The 23237-nt window shown below is 41.0% G+C and overlaps 1 protein-coding gene across 2 annotated transcripts; it reads right to left on the bottom strand.

Moving 5' to 3' along the window:
• Positions 1-1651: 1651 nt before the first annotated feature.
• Positions 1652-15179, bottom strand: AKAP4 (A-kinase anchoring protein 4). 2 transcript variants are annotated; one of them, XM_043897692.1, is made up of 6 exons: positions 15075-15179; positions 13159-13254; positions 6254-6304; positions 5926-6027; positions 2247-4385; positions 1652-2018 (listed from the first exon to the last, which is right to left on the bottom strand). In XM_043897692.1, the coding sequence occupies exons 1-6, from the start codon at positions 15108-15110 to the stop codon at positions 1863-1865; spliced, it is 2580 nt and encodes an 859-aa protein (XP_043753627.1). In that variant the 5' UTR covers positions 15111-15179; the 3' UTR covers positions 1652-1862. The 2 variants fall into 2 exon arrangements, with proteins under 2 accessions (XP_043753627.1, XP_043753628.1); XM_043897693.1 differs by lacking the exon at positions 15075-15179 and adding an exon at positions 14294-14448.
• Between the last annotated feature and the right edge of the window lie 8058 nt (positions 15180-23237).

Below are 23237 nucleotides of genomic sequence, written 5' to 3'. Positions count from 1 at the left end.
TTCATTTCTGAGTGTTAGACAAGAGCCCAGTTTCAGGCCCTGAAAGGGGTCCCCCTTCCTACAACAACTCCAGTATTCTTGTCTGGAGAATTCCATGGACTGTATAATCCATGGGGTCACAAAGAGTCGGACATGACTGACTTTCACTTATCTTGAGTATAAAGTCTCTCGGGGGGAGTTGTGAGGGGAAACTGACTCAAATCATCTGCCCTGGCCAGATACCATAGTAACCATTTGCATGAGTTATTTTCAACAGGAAGTCTTGGTAAGGAACACTGAACTAAGCAGCCACCATCGACTGGAAGAATTTGGGAAAGGTCAAAAGGAGATGCCACATGTCCTACCAACCTCCCAGAATTCTTGCTGGCATCCATCTTGGCTGAGCAATGCATGCACTATCAGGAAGGACCCTGAGTCAGAATGATTTGTCAGAGACAACCCAGAAACTAATCCCATCACCATAAAACTGGAGACTGTGAGCCATGTGGCAGAGCAGTCTTCCTAGGTTCCCTTACCCTCCTGCTCTCTGCCCAGGCGCCCCTTCTCAATAGTCTCTTGCTTTGTCAGAAAAAAAAAAAAAAGATTCTTCTTACAGAGCATCATCACATCTATTCCTCTAGTTTAATCTCTAAACAGGGAAGGTAACTTTGTCTACGTTTTGTTTGTGTGTGTTAGTCTCCCAGTCGTGTCTGACTCTTTGCAACCCTATGGACTATAGCCTGCCAGGCTCCTCTGTCCATGGGATTCTCCAGGCAAGAATACTGGAGTGAGTTGCCATTTCCTTCTCCAGGGGATCTTCCCGGCCCAGGGATTGAACCCCAGTCTTCTGCACTGCAGGCAGATTCTTTTACTGTCTGAGCCATCTGGGAAGCCCTGTCTACATTTTACAGGTAAATAAAAAGGCTCAGAGTCTACCTAGATGATTCTAAGGCCATGAAACTAGTAAGAGTCCAAAGCTTTAACTTTTGAGTCCAGAATGATGCAAACTAGCCAACAGAGGACCACAGGGCTAGAAACACTGTCTTGATCTGATTTGTAATGAATTATAGCATTGTGATGGACTTCTGAGAAGTATACAAGAAATCTAGGAATTTAATGCTAGTTTCAAAGGAGATACTGGGATTCACATAGGGTGGCTGTGAAGAATTTATCATTCTTTAGCTTTGTTCTCTGCAAATTTTTCTCAAACTGCTGGAAAGCAAGGAAACCTCATCAGTTGAAGGAAATGACTTATTAGGAAGCTTTGTGTGTGGGGAACGATTGGATCCTGATGTATTTCTGGGTAGTGTTTAGCCATGTGTAGTGGACCCTAGGAGTAATATACTTTCTGAAGTTTGTTTTTCATCTAGGTTCCCATCTTCAAACTCTTAAAAGTGACCAAGAAATCTGCATTATTGGGATTATAAGGGGGATTCTCAAGTTATGTGCATAATAACAGGGAGGCCATGGTGGCAAACCTCTAAATAACTTGTGGACTGAGATTTGGATAAGCCAAATGACTTAGGAACTTGGACATGGGTTATACCCGTGTCTTGGTTGCTAGAAAATAAACCAGGGTGAGATATGGACACAAGTCCAACACTGTATCACCATTCCTTGAAATTGGACCCAATTGCCTTAGATATATCTGACCAAGAAAACACTGGCACCATTTATTTTTTAATTTTTTTTATTCACTTTTTTTTTCCCAGCTAGTTGGGGACACCCTGCATTTGCACAGTCCAACTGTTGATGTATTGGGAAATACAATCATGTAGAGTGCAGTTCACTGGCCTGATGGTAGGGGGTGTTTTAGCTGGGATGGAATGCTGCTGGGGGCGGGTAGTAAATGGAGAGGGAGAGGAGGCAAAGGAGTTGTTGGCTCACAGGTTAGTGAGCAGCCAGTCTAGCAGTTGTTTTCTAGCCATGTTTCCCACGGCTTCATCCAGTTGTCGTTCCTTGGCAAACTTCATGACCTCTTGAAGAAGATCTCCTACACTGTACCCCTTCTCTGCTGCCTTAGCGGAAACTTCAGGAAGCTGCAAGAGAGCAGAGATAGCTTGAATCATGTGATGCTTTTAGAGCCAGGACCCAGAGGGAGAAAGTCACCTACACCCCACCCACCTTTCTGCCTATGATTCTTGGATTAAAGGCTGAAAAGATAGACTGAAAAAAGAATGGACTGCTCTGAGTACAATACTGCCTCCCTGTCCCTACCCATTCCAGCCCCCTTTCTTCTTGTTCCTTGTTGTGTTGCTATTGCTTACCTTCTCCAGTTGTCCATCATCGTCTCCCATGAAGTAGAGCATGGGTACGTTAAACTGTGAGGCTGCAATCCACTGCAGGACAGCTTGGAGCTGCTTTTGCAAGTTGCTTGTTGAGCACTGATTATTGACGATCACCTCGGGCCCACGAGAGTCTTGGTAGCTCTGACCCATCCCAGCTTCATGACTACCTCTGGGGCCACTGGCCTGGTAAACATTAGAGCTGTTGGATGAGGATGCTTGCTCTTCCAAATCAGTGAGGGCTGCCTCGTTGTTGCTATACTTAGCCATGATAAGGCACAGCTTCATCACAGATTCTACCAGCTGATCTATAAATTGTCGGTTCACTTGCTTCATCCCACTGATAAAGTCAAATTCTCGATTGTCCTGGCCTTCATCCTCTCTGTCAGCCTTCTTGAAGATGGAGGTTGATTTGTTTGTTCTGATGTCAGAATGTTTGTTCTCACCTTCACATAGATCTTCACAGTTGAAGGGGCTCTCATTAAGCAGTTTTTGAATAAGTGATAGAACCATGTTTGACATATCCAGCTTCTGGGAATCCAGATGTTGATTGTCCTTCAGAGAGGTGGATGGTCCAGGTGCTCCACGAGTTTCTAGATGTTTCATTGAAAGTGCCTTAGCACTTTGGCTACCTCCGCACTTTTCATATTGGGCACTCTGGGTCATATAGCTCATGGTGCCAGGTGGACAGTCATCTTCACATGCCTCTTTGCCCTTGGCCTGCTGGGTCAGATGGTACTGGATCAGCATAAGGGCAGAGACAATCAAGTCCTTTGCCAGTGAATCTGTGGAAGGGCTGATCTTCTCTTTCTTTTCCTCCTTATGGGGACAGGTTTTGCTAGGCATCTTGCCTTGATTACCCTGCTTTTGGTTCCACACAGTCAGGCTCTCCTTGAGGATATGTTCACTGACTTTCTCGGCACTGGTTAAAGACTTGGATTCCTCTTGTGTCACTTTGCCCTTGTCCTTTCCCTTCATCTCAGCCTTCACAGCTGAAAATTCAAGACTTTGGTTCTTGCATTTGGCATCATGGGACCCGGCTTTCAAGGATGTATATGACAAACACTGAGACTTAGTTTCCTTTTTTTCACCAAGAAGAGCGTTGACCAAACGTTTCAGCATAGCCTCCATGATATCAGCAGCATTTTGTTTCCCATGATTGAACAGATTCCTCTTGACAGCTGAGACAAAGTCTGAGTCGGTCATCAGGACCCCAGTGATGTTATGTAGGTTCTTCATACAGGAGTCAATCAAATCTGACACAATTTCTTTGGTATGTTTCAGTAGCACCCTCTTCAGGACCACACAAGCTGGAATTGGTTTCCCAGAGCTATGAACTTTCAAGGTCTTCATAACAGAAACCATCATATCAGATGCCACTTGATTGGCATAAACCATGAGTCCTTTGCTGATGGATTCTGCAAATTCTTTGCTGTCTCTTTGGCACATCTGTTTGTCTCCGCCTTTGTTCTTGTTGGATAATTCACTATACAGAAAGGTTTTTCGACCACCATCCCTACACTCCTCCCCAGTGCCCCGCATTTCTGCAGAGGTCACTTCTACTGCATCATGGGCCATTTCAGAAGCGATCTTGCTCACAGCACTGCGAGGGCTGTTTTTCCCTTTGTCCCCACTGGGTGGATAGATCGAATGATGAAGACATTTGCTACCGCCTTCTAACTTCTCCTTGATTTCCTTACGGGCCATCTGGATTACCAGAGAAGACAATCGATTGACATAGAAGGAGAGATCATCCATAGAACATTCTCCATCAGGGGAGATAACTGCCTTCTGATTACTAGGAGATTTGCCTGGAGGACTGGAAGGACTCTGGTTATTGTTGGTGTTTTTGGCTGCTGTCATTTCCAGACGATGACTCTGAGGTTCGTTGTTCACATAATCTATGTTCAGGTGATCGGCATAGACGCTGTAGCAGTTCCCAGAAGGCAATTTTTGACAGTTTCCCTCTGTCTCTCCTACTTTATGTTTACAGCTGGAGGCTGAGGGACTCAGTGCATGTTGGAAACCTAGGGCGTACTTTTGAAGATCATTCAGAAGCCAATTGAGGACACTTAAAGGATCAGAAGGAGCTTGTTTGAAAAGGCACACTGACCCCTCCGTCTAAAAAAAGAACAACACCCATCCATAAGAGTTTGGATAGGTACTTCTTTCCCCTATTTAGAAAATATATCTCTGAAGTTGTGCAGATTAAGGATTTGGCCTTTAGAATTTTCATGGGCACATAACACACAATTATATCCATTAATACACATTCAAGCACAAGTGGCAGTGACAAAAACTTAGGGTATATACATTTGTACATTTAACTACACATAAGTGTTATCAATATATTTGTCAATTTCATCTGAGTATGTGAACTTATCACAATATATGTCAAAAATGTGTCACTGTCTCTGTTGTGTGTGTATATGCACATTAATATATCAACTCATGAGTGTGAATGTGTCAGTCGATATTGTGTGTGAAAATGTGCCTGTGTGTACGTGTGTGCATATGTGTGTCAGTGCGCATGTGTGATGTCACTGTGTGTAAGCATGTGCCATAATGTGCTGACATCATACCCATTGTATTATGTTGTCTGTATAGGCCAGCATGTGCATGGTAGTATGAATATTCAGTACATATGTGTGAATGTAAAAATATGCATGTATATCAGTTTGTCTCTTAATATCCTTGTCACTGCCACATGTAGCTTAAGTTACAATCAAGGAGACCTACATTGTGTGTTGTAAATATGGGCTCCTCTTTTAAAAACAAACACCAGGTGTATCCTTCTATTAAGACCCCAAAGTGAAGTTGGCCACCCCTAACTGAACCCAAAACCCTTTGGAGAATATGTTATAACTGGTTTTCCCTTCCTTAGAGTCCACTTTCATAATAATACATGTAAAAAATGCTTCAAAGGCATCTGGGGTCAGAAATGATGTTTCTGATCATAATATGAGCCTGGGAACACAGAACAAGGAATATTTAACTCTTTTGCACTGAAACCAAGTATCTTGTTCCAATTATCAGCTACTCTAGGCCTCTAGGACTGTGAGAATTATCATGTGCACTAATGCCTACCCCAAACCAGCTTACCAGGTGTAATTTGGCATATTTGCACAAAAACAAAAGAATTCCATATGTGATAGTGGTGTGCAAATGTAATTGATTTAAACTTATGGTACCCACTAGCCTAGGTAATCTCTTAGACAACAGGGTGGAGACCAGGCAACTACAGTGTTTGATTGTTGTAGATTCTCTCTTCTCCATATCTTCCCTATTGTTTTGGACACTGGGCAATGTGGGACACACAAGTCCATTACAAACCAGCAAAGAACATTGCAAATGATCTTTCTTATAAGCCCGTATCTTTGTTAAGAAAAGCACAGCAAGATTCTGTTTGCAGGAGCTACTTGAAATCAAGAAAGGGCATTCTGAGCCTCCGTGATTAGTGTCATTGTGAGATACTGTGAACTTACTGTGGGCATTGGACTTACCGTAACTCTGAACTTAGGCATGTGTTCTCTAGAATGCCATAGTATTAAAATTTTGGGTCTGTTTGACAATAATTCTCTTACTATCTCTGAACCAGAGCCCTCAGATTCAGCAATGGGCTCTGGGAATGAGAAAGGCTAGACTCAGAGGCTGTCTATACCTTAGACTGGTCTTGCTTCTCAGTATCCTTGATCACAATAATTTCTTTTTCTTCTAGATTCTCCAGGTTTAAGTCACCTTCTGAACTACAACCAGCAGCATCCTATGGAATTAAGAGATAAGATTTTTGTGAAAAGTTGCTTTTTTGAGATTTTTTCAATCTGGCCCCCTAGGCTACTACTTCAAAGCAAGAATGATGGCTTCCCACCTGAGTCCCCTCCAGCTCTCCACCCTCTGCCACAACCTTTCCCTTTCTCATGCTGTCACTGATAACCCTTCTCAGAAGCTTCCCGCCCATTCCAACTCTGAGGGGAGCAGAGGGTACCCACCTTAGAATTTCTATCTTCCACGCTCAGGGTAGACACATCGACAAAGCATATCTGCATCAAATTAGGAGGGTTAATTTAGAAAAATTACAGAGAAAAGGTCTTAATTTCCCTGGAAGATGATAGTAGCACTTACCTTACCAGTTCTTGTGAGAATTGATTGAGATAGTGTGTGTAAAGCTTTTAGGAGAGTGCCTGGATATAGTTAAGTATGCAATAAACAACAGACAAGTGATTTTTATTAGGCAGACAGAATCTTAATGTTACTACATGTTCTAAGTGAGAATACTTACTTGTGAAAGAGACAGAGTTCAAAATACAGTATCCACATTTACTGAGAAAACCAAAAAGAGAGATGATTTGCCCAACTGACATAAACTCAAAGGCAGAACTTGTATTATAACTGGCTCCCAGTTTGGAGCACTTTCTGCTGTTGCCAAAATGTGGTGTTTTTACTATTGATAACATAGATTTTAGGTGCCCCATGGGTAAGCATTTTTGTGTTCAATATGTGCTTTTTAATTGTTATTCATTAGGAAAATACATACTAGAATATCGAATCTATCATATTATGGATAACAGTGCTTAGAGTGATGGTAATTTTTAAATGTAAGTCAATTTTTAAAACACTGTAGAGGAGGTGGTCCTAAGATGATGGAGGAATAGGACGGGGAGACCACTTTCTCTCCAACAAATTCATCAAAAGATCATTTGAACACTGAGCAAATTCCACAAAACAACCTCCGAATGCTGGCAGAGGACATCAGGCACCCAAAAAGGCAGCCCATTGTCTTCAAAAGGAGAACAAAGGACTGAGCAAATACCAGAGGAGAGCTAGCCTGCTGCAGACCAGCCCATTCTCCGCTGGAGGCAGGGAGACAGGTGGGCAGCAGCAAAAGCCGGAAAGGGGCAAACTCGGCCCCAAAGACAGCATCCTCTACCAAACTGCAAGTAGGCCTCCAGTAGCTAAGCAAGACTTCTTGGGATTCTGGACTGTTAACATCCGCCGGGAGGGTTGCAGCCAGAGATCAGCTCTCCAGAAAAGACACAAGGCACACCTGAGAGGGTGCACCCGCTGCCACCCAGGAAATCCAGCAGCTGGGACCAGGGAGGCGATAAGATGCACCTCACCTGGGGAGACACGCTCGCCAAGCACCTGGTTGCCTGAGCTACTCGGACCTGGGAAGGGAACAAAATGCAGGCCCAACCAAATCTGTGCCTTTATGGAGTACCCGAGAACCTGAACCTGAGTGACTTAGACCTGGGAAGTGCACACACGCAACCCAGGGCCCACTTCAGACAGTTTCACTGCAGAGCAATCTGAAGCCTGAGCAGTGTAGACTGGGAAAGCACACACGCTATGAGTGGACACAAACCTAGTGTGGCCAAGACACTGAGAGCACTCCCCACACACTTCAGTGATATTTGTTTGCAGTGTTCCTCCCTCCCCGCAGCACAACTGAACAAGTGACCACCTTTGCCCCCTTGTGTCAGGGCGGAAATTAGACACTGAAGAGACCTGCAAACAGAAGAAGCCAAAAAAAAAAAAAAAAGAAGAAGAAGAAGGGGGAACACGGAGGCAAAAGATAGGATAAGTGAGGTAGAAGATAGAATGATAGAAATAAATGAAACAGAGAGGAAAAGAGAAAAAAGAATGAAAAGAAATGAGGGCAACTTCAGGACCTCTGGGACAATGTGAAATGCCCCAACATTCGAATCATAGGAGTCCCAGAAGAAGAAGACAAAAAGAAAGGCCATGAGAAAATACTTGAGGAGGTAATAGTTGAAAACTTCCCTAAAATGGGGAAGGAAATAGTCACCCAAGAGTGTCCCAAACAGGATAAACCCAAGGCAAAATATCCCAAGACACATATTAATCAAATTAACAGAGATCAAGCACAAAGGACAAATATTAAAAGCAGCAAGGGAAAAACAACAAATAACACACAAGGGGATTCCCATAAGGATAACAGCTCTTCTTTCAATAGAAACACTTCAAGCCAGAAGGGAATGGCAGGACATACTTAAAGTGATGAAAGAGAAAAACCTGCAACCCAGATTACTGTACCTAGGAAGGATCTCATTCAAATATGAAGGAGAAATCAAAAGCTTTACAGACAAGCAAAAGCTGAGAGAATTCAGCACCACCAAACCAGCTCTTCAACAAATATTAAAGGATCTTCTTTAGACAGGAAACACAGAAAGGGTGTATAAACTGGAACCCAAAACAACAAAGTAAATGGCAACAGGGCCATACTTATCAATAATTACCTTAAATGTAAATGGGTTGAATGCCCCAACCAAAAGACAAAGAGTGGCTGAATGGATACAAAAACAAGACCCCTATATATGCTGTCTAAAAGAGACCCACCTCAAAACAAGGGACACATACAGACTGAAAGTGAAGGGCTGGAAAAAGATATTTCATGCTAATGGAGAACAACAACAACAACAACAACAAAGGAGTAGCAATACTCATATCAGATAAAACAGACTTTAAAACAAAGGCTGTGAAAAGGGACAAAGAACACTACATAATGATCAAAGGATTAATCTAAGAAGAAGATATAACAATTATAAATATATATGCACCCAACATAGGAGCACCGCAATATGTAAGGCAAATGCTAACAAGAATGAAAGGGGAAATTAACAACAGCACAATAATAGTGGGAGACTTTAATACCTCACTCACACCTATGGATAGATCAACTAAACAAAACACAAACTTTAAATGACACAATGGTCCAGCTAGACCTAATTGATATCTATAGGACATTTCACCCCAAAACAATGAATTTCACCTTTTTCTCAAGTGCACACAGAACCTTTTCCAGGATAGATCACATCCTGGGCCATAAATCTAGCCTTGGTAAATTTAAAAAAAATTGAAATCATTCCAAGCATCTTTTCTGACCACATGCAGTAACATTATATGTCAATAACAGGAAAAAAACTATTAAAAATTCCAACATATGGAGGCTAAACAACACGCTTCTGAATAACCAACAAATCACAGAAGAAATAAAAAATGAAATCAAAATATGCATAGAAATGAATGAAAATGAAAACACAACATCCCAAAACCTATGGAACACTGTAAAAGCAGTGCTAGGGGGAAGGTTCATAGCAATACAGGCTTACCTCAAGAAACAAGAAAAAAAGTCAAATAAATAACCTAACTCTTCACCTAAAGCAACTAGAAAAGGAAGAAATGAAGACCCCCAGGGCAGTAGAAGGAAAGAAATCTTAAAAATTAGGGCAAAAATAAATGTAAATGAAACAAAAGAGACCATAGCAAACATCAACAAAGCTAAAAAGCTGGTTCTTTGAGAAGATAAATAAAATGGACAAACCATTAGCCAGACTCATCAAGAAACAAAGGGAGAATAATCACATCAACAAAATTAGAAATGAAAATGGAGAGATCACAACAGACAACTCTCAAATACAAAGGATCATAACAGACTACTATCAGCAACTATATGCCAATAAAACGGACAGCTTAGAAGAAATGGACAAATTCTTAGAAAAGTATAACTTTCCAAAATTGAACCAGGAAGAAATAGAAAATCTTAACAGACCCATCACAAGCAAGGAAATCGAAACTGTAATCAAAAATCTGCCAGCAAAGCCCAGGACCGGATGGCTTCACAGCTGAATTCTACCAAAAATTTAGAGAAGAGCTAACACCTATCCTACTCAAACTCTTCCAGAAAATTGCATAGGAAGGTAAACTTCCAAACTCATTCTATGAGGCCACCATCACCCTAATACCAAAACCAAAGATGCCACAAAAAAAGAAAACTACAGGCCAATATCACTGATGAACATAGATGCAAAAATCCTTAACAAAATTCTAGCAAACAGAATCCAACAACATGTTAAAAAGATCATACACCATGACCAAGTGGGCTTTATCCCAGGAATGCAAGAATTCTTCAATATCCACAAATCAGTCAATGTAATACACCACATTAACAAATTGAAAGATAAAAACCATATGATTATCTCAATAGATGCAGAGAAAGTTTTTGACAAAATTCAACATCCATTCATGATAAGAACCCTTCAGAAAGCAGGAATAGAAGGAACATACCTCAACATAATAAAAGCTATATATGACAAGCCCATGGCAAACATTATCCTCAACAGTGAAAAATTGAAAGCATTTCCCCTAAAGTCAGAAACAAGACAGGGGTACCCACTCTCATCACTACTATTCAACATAGTTTTGGAAGTTTTGGCCACAGCAATCAGAGCAGAAAAAGAAATAAAAGTAATTCAGATTGGAAAAGAAGAAATAAAACTCTTACTGTTTGCAGATGACATGGTCCTCCACATAGAAAACCCTAAAGACTCCACCAGAAAACTACTAGAGCTAATCGATGAATATAGTAAAATTGCAGGATATAAAATCAACACACAGAAATCCCTTGCATTCCTATACACAAACAATGAGAAAACAGAAATTAACAATTGCATTCACCATTGCAAGAAAATGAATAAAATACTTAGGAATATATCTACCTAAAGAAACAAAAGACCTATATATAGAAAACTATAAAACACTGATGAAAGAAATCATTGAGCCTCTTTTTTTGGGGGGGTGTGATGAGGTGATGAAAGAAATCAAAGAGGACACAAATTGATGGAGAAATATACCATGTTCATGGATTGGAAGAATCGATATAGTGAAGATGATTGTACTACCCAAAGCAGTCTATAGATTCAGTGCAATCCCTATCAAGCTACCAATGGTATTTTTCACAGAACTAGAACAAATAATTTCACAATTTGTATGGAAATATAAAAAACCTCAAATAACCAAAGCAATCTTGAGAAAGAAGAATGGAACTGGAGGAATCAACCTGCCTGACTTCAGGCTCTACTACAAAGCCACAGTCATCAAGGCAGGATGGTACTGACACAAAGACAGAAATATAGATCAATGGAACAAAATATAAAGCCCAGAGAGAAATCCACACACCTATGGACAACTTATCTTTGACAAAGGAGGCAAGAATACACATTGGAGAAAAGACAATCTCTTTAACAAGTGGTCCTGGGAAAAGTGGTCAACCACTTGTAAAAGAATGAAACTAGAACACTTTCTAACACCATACACAAAAATAAACTCAAAATGGATTAAAGATCTAAATGTAAGACCAGAAACCATAAAACTCCTAGAGGAAAACATAGGCAAAACACTCTGACATAAATCACAGCAGGATCCTCTATGACCCACCTCAAAGAGTAATGGAAATAAAAGCAAAAATAAACAAATGGGACCTAATTAAACTTAAAAGCTTTTGCACAACGAAGGAAACTATAAGCAAGGTGAAAAGACAGCTTTCAGAATGGGAGAAAATAATAGCAAACAAAGCAACTGACAAAGAATTAATCTTAAAAATATACAAGCAACTCCTGCAGCTCAATTCTAGAAAAATAAACAACCCAATCAACAAATGGGCCAAAGAACTAAACAGACATTTCTGAAAGGAAGATATACAGACGGCTAACAAACACATGAAAAGATGCTCAATATCACTCATTATCAGAGAAATGCAAATCAAAACCACAATGAGGTACCATCTCACGCTGGTCAGAATGGCTGCTATCCAAAAATCTATAAACAATAAATGCTGGAGACAGTGTGGAGAAAAGGAAACCCTCTTACACTGTTGGTGGGAATGCAAACTAGTACAGCCACTATGGAGAACAGTGTGGAGATTCCTTAAAAAAACTGGAAATAGAACTGCCATATGGCCCAGCAATCCCACTGCTGTGCATGCACACAGAGGAAACCAGAATTGAAAGAGACACGTGTACCCCAATTTTCATCACAGCACTGTTTACAATAGCCAGGACATGGAGGCAATCAGCATGGACCTAGATGTCCATCAGCAGACAAATGGATAAGAAAACTATGATACATATACACTATGGAATATTACTCAGCCATTAAAAAGAATACATTTGAATCAGTTCTAATGAGGTGGATGAAACTAGAGCCTATTATACAGAGTGAAGTAAGTCAGAAACAAAAACACCAATACAGTGTACTAACGCATATATATGGAATTTAGAAAGATGATAACGATAACGCTATATGTGGGACAGCAAAAGAGACACAGATGTATAGAACAGTCCATTGAACTCAGTGGGAGAGGGCGAGGGTAGAATGATCTGAGAGAATAGCAGTTTATAAGAAACATGTTTATTATCATATGTGAAACAGATCGCCTGGTTCGATGCATGAGATAAGGTGCTCACGGCTGGTGCACTGGGATGACCTAGAGGGATGGGATGGGGGGGGAGGTGGGAGGAGTTTCAGGATGGGGGGCACATGTATACCCATTGCTGATTCATGTGAATGTATGGCAAAAACCACTATAATATTGTAATTTAATTAGCTTCCAATTAAAATAAATATATTTAAAAATTGTAGAAATACATATTAAATAACAGTATGAGTGGCGCTTGAACATGATAAAAATATGAAGTACTATGTAAATCACTCTTAGTTTGGGAAACATAGCATGAAGTGTTTTGCCCCCCTGAGGGAGTCCAGCTTTGAGGCAGCTTACTGGTAGCTAGGCAACATCATTATGACCTCAGAGGTGTGAGGTAATAAAGGCTGGTAACTAGGCAACCACCACCCCACACTCCCCTCATACTCCCCCCTCCCTGACCTGCCCAGCCCCCCAGATCCTTTGCATCACTCATCTGGCCCTTTAATTGTCACTGTGTGATCCATGACCACACTGATTCCCCCACAGACCTTACTGAGCTTGAATCCGTGGAGAGGTCACTATCCATCCATTAGCCTATCCTGGGCTCCACGATATCTATACCCAAACACCAATCCTTTCCACTCCTTGGTAGGAGTCATTTTTGTGTCTTACCACTTTCCGGTCCTGCTCTTTTTGTCCTGTTGGGCTGTAGAGATCAACCTTGCACACGCCCCTGCGGCTGTGTAACCAGTCAATATCATCAGACATCTGAAAAGAGAAACAAAATAAATTTGAAAGTCTAATATATGATTTTAAGAAACTGAATTGGTTAAGAATCCCTGGAGGGCTTTCTAAAACCCATCTGTGTTTCATATAAGGTTTAGGCTGGGAACTGATAGGGTAAGCCATGGGGGAAAGACACTCTGAAATGTTTGGACCTGAAAATCAAGATCATTATCTTTTAGCTCAGTCCATGGTCTTCTTTAATTTAGATTCCTCACACCAACTATTTGAAACCAAGGGAGTATCATATTGACTTGGGAAAATGCCAGTCAGGAAAAATGACAGCCTGGGAAACAAATTTAAAAAGGGGTCTATGCACTGTAGGGGAGTCAAGTTCACCTCATTCCCTTTAACTGAATTTTAGCTAAACCTAGTCTAACCCATGTCTTAGGTTAACAGCTATAATACTTACCACACAGGGCCACTGCAGAAGACTAAGGTCAATACTAGTAAAGTGAATAAAGATTTCAACATATAGAACAAGTTTCTGAACATTGAGACCGCTCAGTCTAATAGCTATTAAGTATAACTAAGAGACAAATGTCTGAGGGAAGATCAGACCCTGATCCCATAGGACAAAGTTTAATTTTACTTTTGAAAGACAGAATAAACTCTGCCAACTTCCTTCAAACCCCTTGACACCTCCCACACTTCTCTCTCCCTCCTCTCCTCTTCTTTCTCTTCCTCCCTTCCACCTTCCCTCTTTTCCTCCCTCTCTCCTCCTGCCTCCCTCCTCCGCCCTCTTTCTCCTTTCCCATCCTCCCTCTCTCCCTCTCTCTCCTTCCCTCTGCCTCTCTCAGTCTCAACATTTTAATCTTTAATCTTCTGATGGCTAGCCTTTCACAGGATACTACTACATTTCAACTCTTTGCCATCCTCCCCACTTCTCTCCATCTCATTCCCTTAAGGTCTTGGACTCTCCCTTCAAGAAGAAGGGGGAGGCAGAGGTCCCTCGTGATTTGGATATAGCCTAAGTTCAAATCCTTAAAAAAAACTGTAAAAAAGAAAATTTATGAACTCTTACCTTGATAATGAAGTTATTTTAGACTTAGGCTGAAAATGTGCCACCTAGAAGGGAGATGTGCCCCTTGAGATGGAAGTGGGCAGTGCCAAGTTCTTGGGCACGTGCAGCTGGCTGCCACCCCGGTCAGCTGTTGGATGAGACTGAGGGAGCCAGGCTCTTCCCCGCTGCTTCTGACCCTGGCGTGTGACATCAGGGTTTGTTGAGTCATAATGCCTGAAACCATAGCGACCCAGCAGGGGCGGGGCAGGCTGGCAAACTCAGTAGCCCTCCATGTAAAAAGCATATCAGGCTGTCTACTGTACAACACATCTTTTTCTGTTCTGTCCAGAAGGGTACACATATTTCTTTTATATTTTGTCCTACTCACAACTTCTTAAGACTTCCCTTCACATTCACAGATCCTTAAGGCCTCCCTTCACGTTCACAATGCCTTAAGATCCCCCTTCTCGTTCCTCTTCAGGCTAGACCTCCAGAGCCATCTAGTCATATTAGTTACCAGTATGGTGGGGTCTCTATTTTTCATATACAGAATGACAACCAGCTTCTCTGAGCAAAACAGTATTATCATAGCTTATTCCCCTTTGGAAATAAGAAATTCAGAGTTATGTGGCAATAAATCTTTGGATTTATGTAGAAATAGAGAAACATTAAAGTCCTTTCTGGGTATCCTGAATAAAAATATGAAAGAAAATTTGAGGTGGCCTTAGCCCCTTCTGTAGTTTCCCCTCACCATTAAGACATCCCAGTAGCTAGTCAAAAAGAAGGAAGAAGATGCCCTTACCTTTGTAGTATCAGAATAGGTTATTTTGTAGGACATTGGAATGGCTTTTTCTTTTAAATTTGGAGTTGTGATGACCCTTTCAGCTTGACTCAGGATGTTGCTGCTTTCCTCAACCCTCCATACTCTCCTAAAGACTTGATTGCCAGTTGGTACCAGAACTTACACTTCATGACATCACTGTTTCCATGGAGAACAGTGACAGCACAATCAGGGACTTTGTCCTTAGTGTCTACTTGATCCAGCAAACTTTAACCTTTCTTCATGAGACATAATTAGCCCTCCCCCTCCCCAAAGCCAATCCACTTGGGTCTGGGTCAGCCCTTCACATACTCCTCAACCCATGAAAAGACCTGAGCCTCACTTATTCTTTTCCATTATGGTCAGTGACAGATTGCTGGCTACAGTATTTCTTAAAGCAATATCCATTACACTTTGAGATGCCTTTGGGTTAGCCCCAGTTTGGAAACATTAGCCTGTAACCAAATCCTCTTATTGTGCCCAAGTTTTATCTTGTTTTTTCCTTGTCCTTTCTCCACCAGTCTTCACCTTAACCTCATGGGAACAAATATATCTAAATTAAAAATCAGTTAAGATGAACAAGTAAATCATAGAGTTTCAAATCCTTGGTTCTACCTTCATTTCTTCTTTTATCTGTTACCTCACATTACATGTCTTAACCCTCCTGTACAATTTTGATCTTGTCAGTTCATGTCATCAGAGACAAACAGAGCTGGACTTTTGTTTGAGGTGGCAAAACCTATTTTATTCAGGCTTCTGAAATAAGGGAGATAATTCAGATGAACAGAGCTCAATCCACTGAAACAAAAGGCCTTTAATGTGCTGGGAAATGCTAGAGGAAGTAAAATCTTGGTGGTGCAGTGGTAAGGAATCTGCTTGCCAGTAGCAGGAGATGCAGGAGATGTGGGTTCGATCCCTGGGTCAGGAAGATCCCCTGGAGAAGGAAATAGCTACCCACTCCAGTATTCTAGCCTGGAAAATTCCATGGACAGAGGAGTACTGAGGGAAATCTGTGGGGTGGGAGGTTAATCAATGTGATCAGAACATCTGTGTTTGCTAACTGGTGCTTATCAAAATTAGATTCCTACCCTTCCATAGAGACTGGGAGACAAGGGACCTGTCTTTCTTGATGATTACATTTCAAAGGGATGACTCCCAGGCCTTTGAGAAACATTTTCCTGGGTTATAGAAGATACATTTCAAAGGGTCAGAGAAAAGATTTACAATCACAAGTTTTCTAAAGTTAATTTCTGAGCAAAGGAAGATCAGGGGGCTATAGTCAGGTTTTGGCTGAAATAAACAGTAAATTCTTTTGGCACTTTTGAACTTTCTCAGGCATTTTAAAAAGGTTGGTATCATCATCCTAGCGACATGGCCTTGAATTGATAGAAACTATGCTGGTGTTTGTTCAAGTCTCTTAATGTAGAGAGTGGATGAAATTGTTTGTGCTGAAGGTTATAGTTCTTTCTCGGCCAAGGTTGAGGCCTAGTTGAGAATGTAGCTCAGAGGAGCCTGACTATATCAAACCATCATGTTATATACCTTAAATATATACAACTTTTACTAAAAAATAAGTTTGGGTCAAGGAAGGTGTCTTTGTCAATGGTAATGGGTTAGAATACTTAATACAGGACTTGTTTTTCCTATACCACTCTTTGGTCAGGGGAACTTTTGATGATTAAAGAAAAAGTTGGAGCTCCCGTGTCTGGCTCATGTCTGTGGAATAAGAAGCAAAGAAAGAAAATGTTTATTTATTCTTCAGTCACAAGAATGTATACCCTAACATAAAAACAAACAGACAACAGCCACACACACACACACAAAGCTATAAAACACCCGCCGCAGCCCAGAAGAGAACAACTGTGATCTCTGTCTGGACAATGTCTGATGAAATCACCTAACTGACAAAGAGGGAACTATTATGGATAATTAGAGGCCTGTCCCTTGACATCCCAATCCTGTCATCTTGGAGGCTAACCAGGAACAAACAAGAGCAGCATTTGGATGGGATGGGAAACCAATAATGAAATACAAGGAAGTTTAGTCATAGGTTACAGTATATCCAACAAGAGCTTCTCTCAAGTTGCTAAAGCTCTCAGACTGGCCTGTACTGACTAGAGATGGGGATAGATGGGGGAGAAGGGATACTCAAAGAGTCAAAAGAAGGAATATGCTGTGTTAGTGTGCGAGTATGTTTGAAGTAGTATACACTTAGGTTAGCCTTTAAGAATCAAACATAGAGATGTTAAGCACACAACATTTGGTTATCATTCTCTCCCCCAATCATCATCATCTGTTTTCTAACCTTGTTTATTCTACCCAAACATCTCTTCCACATAAACTTGCGAATAATTATACAAGTCAACACTTTAAATATGCTTTCAGTTTGCATTTGGTTTGAAAGAGCTATTAAGAAAAATGGGACCTGTGCCTGTAATGTAATTATTATGAATAATGGCAAAATGAAATTTAAATAAGCTGAACGATCAGCCTTTATGAAATTACTGTCTGCCTGTTAGTTCCATTAAGGATCTTCCAGACTTAGATTTAGCCTACTTAATTTAGCTTATGTGATGACACTGTGACCATTTGGAAAATGGGCCGTGATGCTAATGATTATCAGACATTGTTTACTGTGGACCAATACAAATGGAAAATTCACTTCTTTTTCTCCTTATTCTCCAACCATGAGAATACACAATGTCATTTAGAGCAGTTACATGCAAACATACTACAATGAAAAATTAGATAGTTATTTTAACATCTTAGCAATGGTGCTGCATAATTACTTCTATCAAGCATTTATGACTATACTGTGCATATATGTCTGTCCTTTCCTATGAGTGATTGAAGCAGTGGAGGGAGAAAATAAAGGACTTTAAAAGCTATAAACATTCTCTTTTTTTTAATTTCTGGGGCAGCTGTTAAAGGAAAGCAGACTCTTAGATATCTTGTGATTTTCTTTTAGGCAGGGGCTTAATTAGGCAGCTAAGATCTGTTCTATTGCCTTGTATAAAATGACTTACAGCTATTTTGAGGGGTGGGCTTGGCTTGGCAGTGACCATTTCTAGTCAGGCCCTCCTCCTTATAATTGTGAAATTTCCCTCCTGTGATTTCCTAGACCATTTGTTTATTGTCTGTATAATTCACCAGACATTGACTAGATCTGGCCTTGTAGAGTTAATTAACTTTCCCTATTCCTGGATCACCTACATTGAAAGCCTGGAGGGCAGTTTCTCTGTCTCTTTCTGTTTCTGTCACAATATTGGGCATACAGTTGGGATCAAGAAACAAATGATGGCCTTGAATTTCAGGCAGGAAACAAGCCATATAGTCATGAAATCTGTAATAATGACAAAAATCTTGGTCAGTTATCGAAGGGGGCAGCCTTCTTCTTAGAGTAATGATTCTTACTCTTGAGTGTGCCTCAGAATCACCTGGAGAGCTTGTTAAAATAGACATTTGGGGAGCTCCCAGGGTCAAGAGGGTTATGTATCTGAAAAGGGCATGAGGTTCTGCATACACCTACCCCCACCCCATATCTTGCCTTTTATATCCCTTCTTTTGGCTATTCCTGAGTTATAAACCAGTAAACATCAGTAAGGGTTTCCCAGGTGGTGCTAGTGGTAAAGAACCCGCCTGCTAATGTAGGAGACTTAAGAGACGCTGGTTGGATCCCCGGATTGGGAAGATCCCCTGGAGGAGGGTACGGGCAATCCACTCCAGTGTCCTTGCCTCGAGAACCACATGGACAGAGAACCCCGGCGGGCTACAGGGTAGCAGAGGGTCGGAAGCGACTGCGTACACACACACACACACACACACACACACACACACACACACACACACACACACACACACACACACACCAGTCGGAAGCGACTGCGTACACACACACACACACACACACACACACACACACACACACACACACCAGTAAAGTTAAACAAACAGATAGTTGGGCCCCATCCCAGAGTTTCTAATTCTGCAGGTCTGGAATGAGGCCTGAAAATTGCCTTGTACTGTGTTTTGCATGCATTATCTCATTTAATTCTCACACAACCTTCTGAAGTAGGTACCCTTCATACTTTTTCTCAGGGAATTTCTCTTCTGCATCTTGGACCTGAGAAGAAAGAAACGGCCATTTTGGTGGTGGTCTCACACTGGTCACTACCATCATCTCGGACGTGGGTGTCTGTGTGTGCACAGAGATTCGTATGCTTTTCATTCTTCTCAGGTCCCGACGCAGAAGTTCCTTGAGAAAAAAAAAAGTATGAAGGGTACCTATTCTGATCTTTTGGCCCCATCTTGTGGTTTCAGGTTTGACTGAACCAAATACTGCTCCCCCTGCTGGTGAGAATGGTGGGGTCTGTCAGAAGACCTCGGATATCGCTTTTCCTGAGGCGATTTTTTCTGAAGAGGTGCTGCTGAGGCGGTTGTTCCGAGGCGATTATTCCAAAGCGGTTAGTATCCCCCACTATCTGCCCTTTTTCTGGGTTTTGTTTTCTGTTTTCGTTTCTGATTGATGGGGAGTTCCTATTCAGTGTAAAGCATTTATTCCACTCCCCTGTGACATGTTAAAGGTAAACATATTTTTCTAAGTATTAAGAGCCTTTTGCCATATATATATGTACATATCACATACACACACATATATATATATACACATATCACATACATATATATATATATATATATAAACATATAAATATATAATTATATCCTGTGTGAGAGCTGGAGATGTGGCTGAGGGAATTCGGCTGTTAATCGGATTTTTTTTCTCTGTCAAACCCACAAACTTCTCTCGGACATCTGACAAAAAATACTTAAAATATAGTATTAACTGGTGACAGAGTTTTTATCCTTCCCTCCAGATATTGTCATTATCAGCGAGTGAATGTTTTAAACAAAGACCTTGGAGGAGAGGAAGGGGATCTTGGAGCACGAAACCTCTCAGGTTCCCTCACAGACCCTGTAGGGGGTTCCCTCCTCCTCCAACACGCACACTTAAGGATCATTAAAATAGGATGAAGACTACCCTAGTATTCTGCTTTGTGCGTGTAGTGTGGCCCCGCGGGGCTATCAGGCTTAGACCTTCTTTTGCCTCTTTTTCGAGTCAAGATGACAAAGAGGGTAATGAGTTCATGTGACCACTAGGGGGTCTCAGCTGCTTGGAAAACGTGTTTGTACGCACGCCTGCTTTGCCAAGTGAAGTGAAAGTCGCTCAGTCTTGTCTTTGCGACTCTTTGCGACCCCAGGGACTATATAGTCCTTGGAATTCTCCAGGTCAGAATACTGGAGTGGATAGCCTTTTCCTTCTCCAGGGGATTTTCCCAACCCAGGGATGGAACCCAGGTCTCCCTCATTGCGGGCGGATTCTTTACCAGCTGAGCTATCAGGGAAGCCCTCATAGTGAGAGTCGCTCAGTCTTGTCCGACTCTTTAACCCCGTGGACTGTAGTCCATGAAATTCTCCAGGCCGGAATACTGGAGTGGGTAGCCATTTCCTTCTCTAGGGCATCTTCCCAACCCCGGGATCGAACCCACGTCTCCCGCATTGGCGAGTCTCCCAAATTGGTGAGTCCCTTCCTGCTAGACTCACTCCCCGTCCTAAAAACTGTTTGTGTATGTTGTATTTATTTATACGTTTCCTTAATGGCCCCATCGTAAAGATGTGTATAGGTTCAAGGAAACAGCGACAGTCCAACTCGGTAGAGAACCTAACAGGGCCTCACGTACTTAGCCATTCAGTAATCACTCTTGGTGATGTCAGAGTGATTTTGACGGTAGTAATTGTGTTAAAATAATCACTCAGCATGTGTCCTCTGAAGCTTTTTTTAGTTTTATATTCAGCTTGCTTTGGGGCTTATCACACTCTGCCTTGTGTTGTAGTTATTTCATTAGGAGCCTTATCTTTCCAAATACAGAACTGCTTCAGGAGAATGACTGTGTTTTATTCATTTTCATTTACACTGCAAGAGATAGCACTAGGCTGGTCTATATTAATGAGTGCTTGAGGATATTTACATAATTGAACATTAGTGTGTACACCTGAAACTAATATAATGTTATATGTTAATTCTTTTTCAATAAGGAAAGAAAGACAACCATTGGTAATGGTTGTTCAAGAATTGCTATGCCCAGAACCAGACAGAAGTGCCTGGCCACAGCCAAAAATACTGGATTATGTTGGTCCAAAATGCCTGGCTTATTTCAGTACCTCCCTAACTAGTTCCACTGAGTGTTTCCTTCCACTCTTCAATAAAATATTATTTAAAAAGAACCAATATATTTTATTAGCCACTGTTATGTTTATAACAGCTTTATTGAAATGTAATTTAGATACCACATACTTCATGTAAGTGTACAATTCATTGATTTTTAGGATACTCACTGAGTTGTGCAAATATCACCATAACAAATTTTAGAACATTTTCATCACCAAAAAAGAAACCTTGTATCCTTTAGCTATCACACACCCAACCCTGTACCTCCTTAGCTTTAGACAGCCACCATTCTAATTTCTGTCTCTATAGATTTGCCTGTTTTGAACATTTAATATGTGGACTCATACAGTACGTGGTCTTTTGTAACTGACTTCCTTCACTTAGCATAACTTTTTTCCAGTAAAGAGTTGTGACAACACATGTGAAATGTTGTTCATGAAGGAAGGAAGCTCATTAGAGACTTGGTATCAAGGATTTTTATTGGGGGCTGGTCATGCAGGCACCCTCTGCCTAGCACATACCAAAACTCCAGAGTCCCAGGAGGAAAGATGGTGTTCATCAGAAAGCATGTTGTTTGCACAAACAGGGAAAGTATAGTGAGCTATTCTGATCAATTAAGGTGGTAGGAACCCTTCCCAAATCCAAGTTCCCAGATCCTAGCCAAGGACCAAACTTACCAACAGGATTTTCAAATGATAACATTCTCAGGCCTGTTATATTAACTCTTTTCTACACAGATTTTGATAGGGATTGCATTGACTGTTTTGAGGGGAATTGCCATCTTAACAATATTAAGTATACCAACCAATGAACATGGGATCTTTACATTTATTTAAGACTTTAATTTCTCTCAAACATGTTTTGTGGTTTTTGGTGTGCAAGTCTTGTACTTCTTTTGATAATTTATTTTGGACTATTTTATTCTTTTTGACACCATTGTATTCATTTTCAGATTGTTCCTTGCTAGTGTATGGAAATACAATTGAATTTTGTATATTGATCTCGTATCCTACAATCTTGAGCTCACTTGTTAGCTTTAATAGTTTTCTTTTTGTGTGTGTGGATTTGTTAGCTTGTTAATATGGTGGATTATATGGATTTTTAAAATTGAAGTATAGTTGATCTACAATGTTACATTATACAGATGTATAATATAGTGATTCACCATTTTTAAAGGTTATACTCCATTTATAATTATTATAAAATATTGACTATATTGTACAATATATCCTTATAGCTTGTTGTGTTGTTTAGTTGCTAAGTTGTATCCGATTCTTTTTGACCCCATGGACTTCAGCACGCCAGGCCTCCCTGTCCCTCACTGTCTCCCAGAGTTTGCCCAAGTTCATGTCCATTGAATTGGTGATGCTATCCAGCCATCTCATCCTCTGCTGCCCTATTCTTTTGCCTTCAATCTTTCCCAGCATCAGGCTCTTTTCCAATGAGTGGGCTCTTTGCATCAAGTGGCTAAAGTATTGGAGCGTCACCTTACTTCAGCATCAGTCCTTCCAATGAGTATTCAGGCTTGATTTCCTTTAGGATTGACTGGTTTGATTTCCTGGCTATTCAAGGAACTCTCAAGAATCTTCTCCAACACCACAGTTCAAAATCATCAATTTTTCGGCACTCAGCCTTCTTTATGGTCCAGTTCTCACATCCATACATGACTATTGGAAATACCATAGCTTTGACTATATGGACCTTTGTTGGCAAAGGAATGTCTCTGCTTTTTAATACACTGTCTAGGTTTGTCATAGCTTTCCTTCCAAGGAGCAAGTGTCTTCTCATTTCATGGCTGCAGTCACCATCCACAGTGTTTTTGGAGCCCAAGAAGAGAAAATCTGTCACTGCTTCCATTTCCCCCCCTTCTATTTGCCATGAAGTGATGGGACTGGATGCCATGATCTTAGTTTTTTTTT

This window comes from Cervus elaphus, chromosome X (assembly GCF_910594005.1).
Source record: "Cervus elaphus chromosome X, mCerEla1.1, whole genome shotgun sequence".
Taxonomy (NCBI): Eukaryota; Metazoa; Chordata; class Mammalia; order Artiodactyla; family Cervidae; genus Cervus; species Cervus elaphus.
The sequence above is the reverse complement of the archived record's forward strand: the minus strand, read 5'-3'. Positions and strand labels throughout refer to the sequence as shown.